Below are 12,249 nucleotides of genomic sequence, written 5' to 3' on the forward strand. Positions count from 1 at the left end.
GAGCACCGACTTCGGATATTTTGACTGTGGGCTGCCAGATTTATGGTGTGTTGGGTTTTTTTTACCCTTAATTGATGATTTGGTAGGAAGCCCAAGTGACTCGGGAATAATTGCACAAAAAGCCTGGTGACACAAACTGTTTGTTTAACAGCCGGTAGCCTGAAAATTACTTGGCAAAAATAGTACACACAGATTTACTCGAAACATTTATTATTAGCTATGTATAATAGCCTCCCCCCCCCGCCGACTATCCAGCGCTCGTTTACTAACAGGGGAAGAAAACCAGTCGTGATATTCCATACTGCCTGTGAGATCGGGCTGGCGAACTGGTGGCAGCGGTGTTGGTGGTGCGACGGTGTGAGATTTTTAGATGAACAGGACATTTTTTGAGTGGGAAAGGCTCAATAGTGACTTCCGTACTACACGCCATCCATCGATAGCGACAGGGTTTTTCTACGTCTGTTTTTACCGCCCTGAAGCCCGGCTCGTTGAGGTGATTTTCCTTAAACTTGCGAAGGGATGGGAATTTTTGGCTGCTTTCCCCTCGTACCGCAGTGGGTATTGGATGGTGTTGGAGGCCACTGTGTACCTGCAGCCTCCATCGTGGTGCCCCTTACGCGTTAAGGTAATGACTTCTAGTGTCTTGAGATACCTCTTTGTCTTCACTTCCCTAGCTCTTTCCTTACAGGGCTGGCCTAGAAATAAAAAGCCGGCATTTTAACTTAATTCTGGGGTATTGTATTTCAAACAAGGCTTGGTTGAAAAAGCTGATTAAGTGTGGATTTTTATGTCGCCTTAACAGAACTTGCACCAGTCCCATCCTCTTCAGACATCTGTCTGAAAATACATATATATATATACACACACACACTATTGTAACTGTTCTAGTATTTTAAATGCTCGATGTTAAGATTAAGCAATTTAAGGCTCTACAGATTGCGTAGTTAATGCAGGTGACCCGTTAGATCTAATGAAGACCTAGGTGTGCTTTAGCTGTTAATGTCAGTTTTGACCTTTTTTTTTTTTTTTCTATTTTCCAGTGGGATTTTCAAACAGGAATGGTGAAGGTTTGCCTTCTGTATTTCATTTTTGTATTTTTATTGTCTATTTTAAGCTGCCTAAATGGAAGGCGGGGGCCCATCTGCAGCAGTGCTGGGGGACCGAGCCGCTTCAGCATACACCGTGGTGGCAATAGAGCTGTAGGAAGCTGCCGTAGGTGGCTACGAGAGTCACGGTGCTGGTGAGGTGGAGGCTTAGGCTGGGCGTTTCTTCACCCAGAGTAGTGGAGAATGTTGTGCTGAGTGAGAGGAGTTGGGGTCTTTGCTGGGGGATGAAGATCAGGACGCGTTTGGAGCTTCTGCAGTCTTTCACACCAGGATGGGAACGAAGGCGGCTACCAAATTTGAAAGAACTTCTTACGTATCTGAGATTCCACAAAGGTATAGAAAGGAAATTCTACAGTGTAAAAAGAGTCGCTCTCTTGTGGTTAGAACAGAAGGGTTTTTTGCTGCTGGTGGTTTTGTTTTTTCCCCTCGAAAGCACGACTGCGTGATTGTAGAATGATGCCTGTTGTCTTCACCGCAGACTTGCCGGTCCGTCACTGGTCATTGCAAGGGATGACAAAAGATATCTTTGGTCCAAAGAAAATACCCCTGAAAGATATTACCAGATATTTAAATTATTGCTTTATCAGAGCTTTAACATGACGTTCATTTCCAGTTGTGGGTTGGGTTTTTTAGCTTTTGGTGGGGTCTGTGTGGAATTAGTGTGTTTGTGGGATGCCCTTCCAGCAGTGCAAATAGGACGCAGGTCTGGATGAAGATCTTGGTTTCTGTGTCTGCTGGCCTGGGCTGGAAGTGACGGCAGAGCTTTCACTGACCGACCCGAGTGCCGGGATCCACCCTGGCATTTGAGCTTTGAGAAAGTAAACTTAGCAAAGACATAATTTTAGAAAAATTTTTAGAAAAAAGAGCTTCCGTGTGTGCACGTGTGCAGTTTAGTGCAATTTGTCCTGAGAGCAGACCTGCAAAGTAGGTCTTCTGTACCTCAAGAGGCTGAAGGAAGACCTCCTTGACAGCTGGAGAGGGACTTTTTACAAGGGAATGTAGTGAAAGGACAACGCGTAAAGGTTTTACACCGACAGAGGGGGGATTGAGATGAGATCTGAGGCAGAAATTCTTGGCTGTGAGGGCGGTGAGCCCCTGGCCCAGGGTGCCCAGAGAAGCTGTGGCTGCCCCATCCCTGGAGGGGTTCAAGGCCAGGTTGGACGGGGCTTGGAGCAACCTGGGCTGGTGGGAGGAACTAGATGATCTTTAAGGTCCCTTCCAGCCCAAACCCTTCTGTGATTCTATGATTCTATGTCTATCAAAGCAAGAGGTGTTCTCAGGTGGTTGAAACTCAGAGGCTGAAGCTGGAAACCCAAAGTGTGCTTCAGGGTGAGGACACCACATCTGGTTTTATGGAGAGTGAACTGCGAAAACCTTATTTAAACTCGGTTTGACTGTGAGGTTTCTAGCTTTAGAAGTCACTTGGTTCAAATCTAGTCCCCTACGGAAATGCTGGAAAGATGCCTTTTATCAGATTTCAGGGGACTTGAGAAACTTGGGTGGTAAGAGGAGCACATATAAGAAGTCATTTTTGCTTGCCTGTGCAATGCCATCACATTTTAGTGTCCCTGAAGTATTGATAAGTTTTGAGGTATTGATGTTTTTAGTCCAGATTTCCTGCAGAAAAGATGTTGCTGGAAAGCTGAATGAAATAATGCCTCTTAATACATTTTATTCCTTCGGACCCGTGTGGGCTGGCAGTGTTTATTAACTCCACACTCATTCTGTTGGGGTGTGTGTTCCTGCTGTAAAACAGCAAAACCCCCGCGTTCGGTGAGACTGTTGCCGTTCGGCTCTGTCAGTAGGAGCCGGGGAGGTGTCGGCATTCCTGGGCGAAACCTTTTCCCTCCCTTGCAGGCGTTGGTGAACTTCTGTCCCCCCGGTTTGTGTTCGACTTTAAACAGCCGCCTTTACGGAATCGTTTATTCAACTGACGGGTGCCTATGCCTTAGAATGGCAATACGGTTCTTTACCGTGGAACGGGAACCAAATCGGTTTGTTTATGGAACTGAAAAGGTCTTCAGTTCCAGGAGGACAGGGAACTGCTGGAGAGAGTTCAGCGGAGGCTACGATGGTGATCGGGGGCCTGGAGCACCTCTGTGCTGAGGAAAGGCTGAGAGCCCTGGGGCTGTTCCACTGGAGAAGAGCAGGCTGAGAGGGGATCTCATCAATGCTCAGCAAGAGCTAAAGGGCGGGTGTCAGGAGGATGGGGCCAGGCTCTTCTCAGTGGTGCCTGGGGACAGGGCAACGGGTCCTGGAACACGGGAAGTTCCATCTCAACACGAGGAGGAACTTCTTTGCTGTGAGGGTGGCAGAGCCCTGGCACAGGCTGCCCAGAGAGGTGGGGGAGTCTCCGTCTCTGGAGACATCCCAAACCCGCCTGGACGCGTTCCTGTGCCACCTGCTCTGGGTGACCCTGCTCTGGCAGGGGTGGGACTGGGTGATCAATAGGACAAGAGGAAATGGCCTCAGGTTGCGCCAAGGGAGGTTTAGGATGGATATTAGGAAAAGCTTCTTCACCGAAAGGGCTGTCAAGCATTGGAAGAGGCTGCCCAGCGCAGTGGTGGAGTCACCGTCCCTGGAGGGATGTAAAAGCTGGGCAGACGTGGTGCTGAGGGACACGGGATAGTGGGGGTTTGGGGGGTGTTGGGTTGATGGTTGGACTCGATGGTTTTAAAGGTCTTTCCCAACCTAGATGACTGTGATTCTATCTCCAGAGGTCCCTTCCAAGCCCGGCCAGTCTGTGGTTCTGTGACTCACTGCAAAGTGCCGTCATTAAGGCTTTGATGTAGCTGTCATGCTCAGTTTAGCTCAAACAGAAGTGTCCAAAGTTGGGTGGTGTAAATGCTGAAGTCTCCTATAATGGGCCATGCAGGTTTACAGACATGCTAAGCACGTCCCCTGAAAAACAAAACCCCAAACCCGTCAGTGTATTGGGTAATCGGCTGTACCTTGGTATAGTTTCAAGCCCTCTGAGGTGATGCCTGTCTTTACAGTGATGGTTTATCCCCCCCCTGGGGACCACACTCCGTTGGTGGCCGGAGGGAGGGGTGTGGGACGGCGCAGTGTCTTACTTGGGGCAGCAGAGCAGCTCGCCCTGGAGGCAGTAACAGATCTCCTCGCATCCTTGTCCTGCCCAGAAGTGATCCCGCAGACCAGCCTGGATCTGCCGGAGGTTCTCCTGGGGGATGTCGTGGCAGCGCAGGTCTCCCAGGGCTCTCCTGGAGCAGGCGGGACGCCGGGAGGGGACAGCAGGGACGGAGAGCAGGGAGCTCAGCAGGACCAGCGCCGGCACCATCCTCATTTCTGCAGAGGTTCCTGCACCAGGGCTGGAGAGAGACAGGGTAGGTGAGACAGGGAGAGCTGCCGAACGGATCCCTTTCCCCGCTTTGCTTTCCCTTGAACTTCTGGAGGTTTGAGCCTGAGTGCTGGAGAGAGTTTTCCCTTAGGAGGTAAATAATATTGTGGCGGAATTGATGGAAGAGGCTGCCCGGGGCAGTGGTGGAGTCGCCATCCCTGGAGGGATTTCACAGCCGGGCAGACGTGGTGCTGAGGGACACGGGGTAGTGGGGGTTTGGGCAGGGTTGGGTTGATGGTTGGACCCAATGATCTGAAAGGTCCCTTCCAACCTGGGCAATTCTAGGATTCTATATTCATTACTTTCTGTGCAATCTTGGGAATCCTTTCACGGGGAACTGAGGTTTCTGGTGCTGGCAACGCTGTATCTTTGGCCTCTCGCCCCGAAAACGTCGCTCGGGGCCGGTGGTGCTCAGGGCAGTCCAAGGGGATGCCTGGGGCGGCGTAAGGGGATGCAGCGACCGCTGCCAGACCAGGGGGTCTCTGGGCACCTTTCTTTCTCCTTCCTGCCCATTTTCCCTGTCAAAATGAGGGTCGTTCACATAAAATTAATAGTATATTTCCCCATCAAAAAAAAAAAACCCTCTCTGCTGATGGAATCCTCCGTCAGGGACAGCTCGAGAAGCTGAAGCCATGAAGAGCCGGGAGGCTGCAGCTCCAGCATCCTGCGGCAGGGCTGAGAACTTCCTCTTCCTTTAATCTTTTTTTTTTATTATTTTATTTTAATACTGCAAACTGTCTTGCGACAGGAGGTCATCGTGGCGTAAGTGATGCCGCTTTTTACACGGCGGGATGGATGACCCCTTGCACAGCTCTGCCGGCCGTGACCGGGCTGCATTTAAATTGGAATTCCACTCTGAGCACTGACCCGACGCCATGCCCAGCCCTGGCTCCCCGCTCGGCTCGTGTTTGCCCAGGGACACTTGCCCGTCCTTGGTCCTGTGGGCACCCGGAGCCCAGCCCCTGCCACTGTCGCCCTGGGGCTAGCTCGGGGCTCTCCACTGACCCCGGAATAACCGGGAATACAGCAACCTCCGACCCAGCACTGGCAAAGGCCGAGCTCAGATGGCAGAGCTGTTATCTAGGTAAGAAAAAAAATCAGGCATGCCTCTTATTTTTTTTTTTTAGAAGAAGTCTCTAAGACAATAGTTCCACTTGGGTTATTTTGTAAAACTCTTGAAAAAACAAATAATAAGCTATTAAATGTATAAATTTACTATATTTTGGAGTATTTTTTCCCGGGTGGTTACATCACCACCACACCTGTCTTGCTGACCTTCCATTTCTTCAGGCAATGAATGACGCGCCAGAGTATAAGAAAATCTGGGAATTCGTATTCCTCTTAGGAATACAGTACTACACCTCAATGCTCTTCAATTATGTCTTTCCATAAGATTTTGTGCAAACTTGGTGTTTTGAGCACCAGCAGCCAAATAAAATATTAAAAAGCGGCCAATATATTAAAGAACACGACTGAAGTGAAAATAAGCTCTTGCGTATTTTTGAACTTCTGTCATAGAAGCAAAATCCATTGAATGATTCCTTTTAGTTCCCACGAACTTTTGAGTAGGAGACTCCTACAAACCACTCGTAATGGAGCCTTGGGGAGCTATTTTTTAATTACCTTGGAGTGCAGTATTGAATAACATACTGTCTTTATTAGTTCTAGACCTCAAAACTACGTCTCGAATAAAGTTAACATTGTTCTAACTTTGCCTGATGTTGGTTTCTTAGGCTTGAGTAAAGAATCTGCGTTATTATAATGATGGTTTTATTTCGTAGGAGTATAAACGCGGCCGTTAGGAGGGTTCTGCTGGGAGAAGTCGGATGCTTGAAGAGCACAAGTTTGTTTGTGCTGTACCTTGATAAGTGTCAGTGTCAAGGAGTACAATTTAACATTCTTCTGTTCAAACAACTGAGCTTAATTATTTGAGTATTTAATGGAAGAAAATTTCCATGGAAGAGAAATTTTGGAAGCAGGGGGTTTATGCCTTTTTTTTCCTGTGATTGGCTTTTTCTGTGAGTTCTTCCCCTGAGGACGAGGCATTCATCGTAGCTCGCTCTTGTGTTATGATTATTCAATTTTTTTATTCCTAATAATTTGGGTGATCTTTCCCTGCCTGGCGTTCCGCTGCATCGCTCGTTGGAACCTGTTCCCAGCCGCCTGTCTGCTCAAAATCCGTGGGAATTCATTCTGTCCTGAAAACTGGCAGGTTTTCCGCAGGCCGACAAATTGCTGGATTTGAAAATCGTGACCGAGAGTTTAAGGTAACTCGCTGCTCGCGATGGAATAGAAGAGGATGTTGCCACAGCGCGTGGTCGGGAGGGCCGATGGGGACAACTGCCCAAATCCCGGTTAGCTCACCCGCGTGTTGGCTTTGCTGCCGCCAGCTCCGCATGCATCTTACCCCTGCTCAGCCGTGGTATTACTCAGAAAAAAACAGTGTATTTATTTTATTGCAATTTTATTTCTGCTTAAATATTTCCTCTGTTTTTTTTTTTTTTTTTTTGCAGGTCATAACCCAAAGGAAACTTTTAGCCCAAAGCCCTTTCTTCAAAAGGTTTTTCCTTTCCCCTGAGAGAAAGGTCCCTGTTTGCAGATGAAGGACCGTTCCAGCAGCTCCTTGCACAGGATCGATGCCGATAAACTCAGCAAACCTTTCGGATAAAGAGTCTTTTCCTGACAAACTGCTGCAGCTTCTTTTCCTGAACATCCTTGCACAGGTGAAGGCACGTCACTGATGGCCTCGGTAAGGAGCGGAGCGAGTGCGCGTGTATTTATTTCAAATTACACGGCAAAGGCCCTAGAGCTGCTTTTGCATTCCACGGAAACAACCTTTGCTCGTAAAACAAGTCAGGGAGATGTGGTGAACAAATCCAATCTCTGAGGTGACTCAAAGACCCCCACTCCTGCACTTCTGTATTTTATAAAGCCTTCCGAAGGAGTCGCAACCCCAACCACGCTGAGCCTCAGCGGGTTGCTCCGTCGAGATCACATCGTTTCAAATCCCAACAGGAGTAAAACCCTTGAAAACCATTTAAAATCGGCTCCTTGTGTTTGCGTAAGTTCTTTTCAGTGAATGACTTCGGTTACTTTGTAAGGGAAGTTTGAGGACAGGTGGGTCTGGGATAACGAGCGCTTTTGGATTAACGTGGAGTTTTGTGTGAAGGCGAATGGTTGGTTTGGGATAGGGCTGGTGAGTCGAGGGTCCTGGCTCCCCCCGCCGAGAGCCTTCCCCGTATCCTGCCCGGCGGTTTGCCACGAAAATCATCTTTGGGTCAGCCGGATGGTCAGAAAAGACCAAGGAGAAAACTGGGGGTTTCAGCCCCCTTGGCCACCAACAAGGGGGATACTTCCCGAGAAGCAACGCTCTCTGAAGGCCGCGTGCCATCAGCGGGAGCTCAGGTCTTGGAAACAGGGGAAACGGGGAAAGGGCGCAAAAATGTGTATTTCGGCACCTCTAGAGATCCGGCATGTTTGGGAAGAGATAAATATTTACAGTTTGGTCTATCAACCACTAACTATACCCATTAGAGTCATTAAGCAGGCCGCATCGGCAGCTGCCTAATACCGAAAACAAGGAATGCATTAATTGGGTCACTTCTGGTGGATGATCTTTTCCAGTCTGTGCCGGGTTGACAAGTTGCACTTAAAGGGAAACAAATTTAATATATACTTCCTTCTTAACGTGCATTGAGTTCAAGATGCAAAATACATGTCTGCTGTTATTTATTTGTTTGTCAGGTTTCCATTTCGGAAACACCTGCAAAATTGTGAGCTAAGCATTAGTATTTAATATTTCACACTAACACGTGTTAGTGCGTTATAGTTAAGTTTATTAGTGCATTCCTTAGAAATCGCTGCACAAGAGCTGCATAACTGATAATATTATGAAGAATTCTTTTGCATTTAAAAAAAAAAATAATCCTTCAAATGTATTTTGCTTGAACAGTTGGTGCATTGTCAGGGCAGCAGCTACTCCTCTGAGGATGAATCCAGTGAATTACTGCTTTGTAATTACCATCAATACCATGATTCTTTCCAGAAACTGAGTTCTCATTAAAACCCACTTAGTTTTCTTAACGATAGCAATTCATTGTGAACACACCTCTCTCCATATTCACCAATTTCGCGATAATATTGAGCACCGGAAGGCAATATAGTATGTTTAATGACTTCAGATGTTCATGTGTAGCATCCAACTTTGAAGAAGAGCGGGACAGTAAAGGAATTAGCTTTAGCTGGATCACATCCATGCATCCGTCTTGAATAGTGTCTCTAGCCTACAATAAATCTGCTTCTCCCACACCTTCTCCTGCGTGTTCCCATATATATTTCTAACGCTGCACTCTGTAACTAGCAGAACAAGCGCGCAAGGATAATTTCAGGAGAAAAACGTACCTGTCTCTTCTGCTTCACTCCCTTCCGCTTCCCAGGCAGCTGTATCTCTGTTCCCAGCGGGAGCGAGCGAGCGCCGGCAGAGATGAGCAGGGAGGGCGGGCCGAGGGACGGCGCTCTACAAACAGCCCTTTCTTCGTCCTGACTTCTGCCTGCCACCCACTGTCCCTTCTCCTGCGAGGGGAGGGGATGGGACGGGATGGGGATGGGATAGGATGGGATGGGGATGAGGATGGGATAGGATGGGATGTTATCGAGATGAGGATGGGATGGGATGTTGTTGGGATGGGGATGAGGATGGGATAGGATGGGATGTTATTGGTGTGGGATGAAGATGGGGATGGGACAGGATGGGATGGGATGTTATCGGGATGGGATGGGATGGGATGTTATCAGGATGGGACTGGGATGTGATGGAGATGAGTATCGGGATGGGATGGGATGTTATCGGGATGGGGATGAGGATGGGATGTTATCAGGATGGGATGGGGATGGGATGTTATCAGGATGAGGATGGGATGGGATATTATCGGGATGGGGATGGGATGGGATGTTATCAGGATGGGATGGGGATGGGATGTTATCAGGATGGGGATGAGGATGGGATGTTATCAGAATGGGGATGGGATAGGATGTTACCAGGATGGGATGGGGACAAGGAAGGGGATGGGATGTTATCAGGATCAGGATGGGATGGGTATGGGGATGAGAATGGGATGTTATCAGGATGGGATGGGGATGGGATGTTATCAGGATGGGGATGAGGATGGGATGTTATCAGAATGGGGATGGGATAGGATGTTACCAGGATGGGATGGGGACAAGGAAGGGGATGGGATGTTATCAGGATCAGGATGGGATGGGGATGGGGATGAGAATGGGATGTTATCAGGATGGGATGGGGATGGGATGTTATCAGAATGGGGATGAGGATGGGATGTTATCAGAATGGGGATGGGATAGGATGTTACCAGGATGGGATGGGGACAAGGAAGGGGATGGGATGTTATCAGGATGAGGATGGGGGGGGATATTATCGGGATGGGATGGGATGGGATGGGATGGGATGGGCGGCCAGAGCTGCCTTGGGCAGTCGCTGCCAGCCTTGACGTGGGGGCAATGAACATATCTCTTCCAGCAGGAAAGGATGAGTTGAGCCGTGATCTATGGAGAAGGTGTCTCCTCAGAGAGCAAAGCCCAGCAGCCAGGCCGGGGGAAGAGGGAACGCCCCGTGGAATCAGGGTCTGGCTGTGGAGCGGGAGCAGGCCGGGGGAGCGGGACGGAGCGGGCTCCTGGGGTTACACCAGTGGAAGAACGTGGCTGCTGGAGAGATGCCTTGGTTTGCACTGGGTGGGACGCGCAGACCTGGCCAACAATCTCATTCCTGGCTGTGGGACTATTTCAGGTTTTTTAAACTGAAATAATAGAAAAACTGGAATGACTTGAACCAGGCTGCTCGTACGGCATACCCAGCAATGCCACGCATTGGGTTCCTTGCTGACCAAACGCTGGATCAAGAGGTAAACACTATTTCAGGGGAAGTTATTTTAGACTAATACAGCTAATCAAATGATCTGGTGTCGTAAAAACACATAACGCAGTTCTTAAATGGAATTGAAGTATTATGTATTAATGAGAAAATAGTCTTGAGGGTGAAGCGCGTGTTCTCACATTTCTGTTGCCATTTGGCCCTCATTCTATTATGGCCGTCCTGGATCTATTTGGTGATGTGGACAGAAAAGTGCGAATACACCTTGGCTCTTCAGCTAGAGACATATAAAAAATACAAATACGCAGAGAAAATATATAAAAAATCTAAATACGTAGAGAAAATATATAAAAATATACAAATGTAGAAAAAATGTACAAAAAATAGAATTATGTAGAAATATATAAACCTGACCTGTTTTAGAGGTATCCGTATCCCTGTTCCTGCCCGCAGGGTACGGTGGTGTTAGAGGTAAGGTGCAAAGCAGAGCTGTTTCGGCTTTTCCCATCCTCAAGGCTGGAGGTGCTGGAGCAGCAAGACGTGATGGGCCCTGGGGAGGCAGTGGCAGACGGAGGTGGGAGGGGGCAGTGACAGGGTGGGATCCATAGGGAAAAGCAGTTTTCGCAGGAGAATGGCCCCTGGCAGGGCGAGAAAGAAGGAAAAAAAGGAGGACATTCAGCCGCAAAAGCATGGCTGCCCCCGACATGCAGCATTACTCTAGACCGAATTTGTGTAATGTAATGTGGGGGGTTGGACTAGATGACCTTTAAAGGTCCCTTCCAACCCAACACATTCTATCATTCCATGATAATGTGCCCTGGAAAAATAATCTTACTTTTTGATTATTTTTTTTTTTAAGTACTAAGCGTTTTAAGCGTGCTTTGCATTTTTAACGCGCGCCACACAGGTTTTAACAAAAAGCTTTCGCTTTTTTTCTGTTAACAAAAATCAATTTGCATCTTATTGTATCCTTGATATCAACATTCAGCTCTTCGCGGTGGGAAATACCGACGCTTCTCCACTCTTTTTTTTTTTGAGGAAGGTCAAGCACTGGCAGACGGTGCCCACAGAGGCTGTGGAGATCTCCTCAGAGACGTTAAAACCCCAGCTGAATGCCGTCCTGGGCAACCTGCTGTAGCCGAGCCTGCAGGGAGTTGGACAGGGTGGTCTCCAGAGGCGCCTTGCAACCTCAACTGCTCTGTGGTTCCAGCCCCATGCTCCGATGGAAGGCAGCCAAGAGTTCAGCACAGGCTCCAGAACTGTTACCACCTGTACTGAGGGCACCATCGTGAAGGAGCTCATGTAATTGTGGTTTTACACGGGAAATCTTTCGTTTGCAGGCTCCTTATCGGTCCCTATCGCTCTTGGTCGGGGCCCAGCACAGGTGCCCTGCGAGAACAGCAACCTCCCTGCGTGGCGGCAAGTGACCGTGTGCGCTACTGCTTGTTTCTGAATAGGCAACTTCACAGAATCGCAGAATGGTAGGGCTGGAAGGGACCTCTGGAGATCATCTAACTTAATTTCCTTAAGAGCTTCTGATGAGGGATTTTTGCCAAAACCTGTGTGGAAACCGACTGAGCGCAACAGAAGGTGGATCCCCCGCATCCGCCCCGTCACGGTGCCCCTCTCAGTGGTGCTCTGCCTCATGCCTTACCTGCCAGGAATAGTTTGGGCCATACAGAAGCTGAAAGGACTTTTGCCCTGGAGTCTCACCAGAACCTCTTCATTTGTTGGTAGAGAATAATGAGGTCGTTTTAGAGGGAAAGGATTTTCGTAAGAATTGTAAATGGTTATGATTCTTAAGTACTCACCCCATTTTCAGCAAGTCGCCGATGCAGGCTCGCTCATCAAAGGGATGGTTACCTTCAGCATTTTTACGTGGTCCTTTGGTAACTTCA

At 48.4% G+C, this 12,249-nt stretch overlaps 1 protein-coding gene across 1 annotated transcript; it reads right to left on the reverse strand.

The window, feature by feature from the left end:
• Positions 1 to 1,597: 1,597 nt before the first annotated feature.
• SCRG1 (stimulator of chondrogenesis 1) lies at positions 1,598 to 4,422 on the reverse strand. Its single transcript, XM_054203949.1, has 2 exons — positions 4,181 to 4,422; positions 1,598 to 1,652 (listed from the first exon to the last, which is right to left on the reverse strand). The coding sequence occupies exons 1-2, from the start codon at positions 4,408 to 4,410 to the stop codon at positions 1,598 to 1,600; spliced, it is 285 nt and encodes a 94-aa protein (XP_054059924.1). The 5' UTR covers positions 4,411 to 4,422.
• Between the last annotated feature and the right edge of the window lie 7,827 nt (positions 4,423 to 12,249).

The sequence above is a fragment of the Rissa tridactyla genome, chromosome 5, assembly GCF_028500815.1.
Source record: "Rissa tridactyla isolate bRisTri1 chromosome 5, bRisTri1.patW.cur.20221130, whole genome shotgun sequence".
NCBI lineage: Eukaryota > Metazoa > Chordata > Aves > Charadriiformes > Laridae > Rissa > Rissa tridactyla.

Coding starts and splice junctions, on each gene's coding strand:
- SCRG1 (XM_054203949.1), bottom strand. CDS start 4,410: ATGAGGATGGTGCCGGCGCTGGTCCTGCTGAGCTCCCTGCTCTCCGTC. Junction 1,653..4,180: donor GAGCTGCTCTGCTGCCCCAA/GTAAGACACTGC, acceptor AATATCTTTCAG/GGGTATTTTCTTTGGACCAA.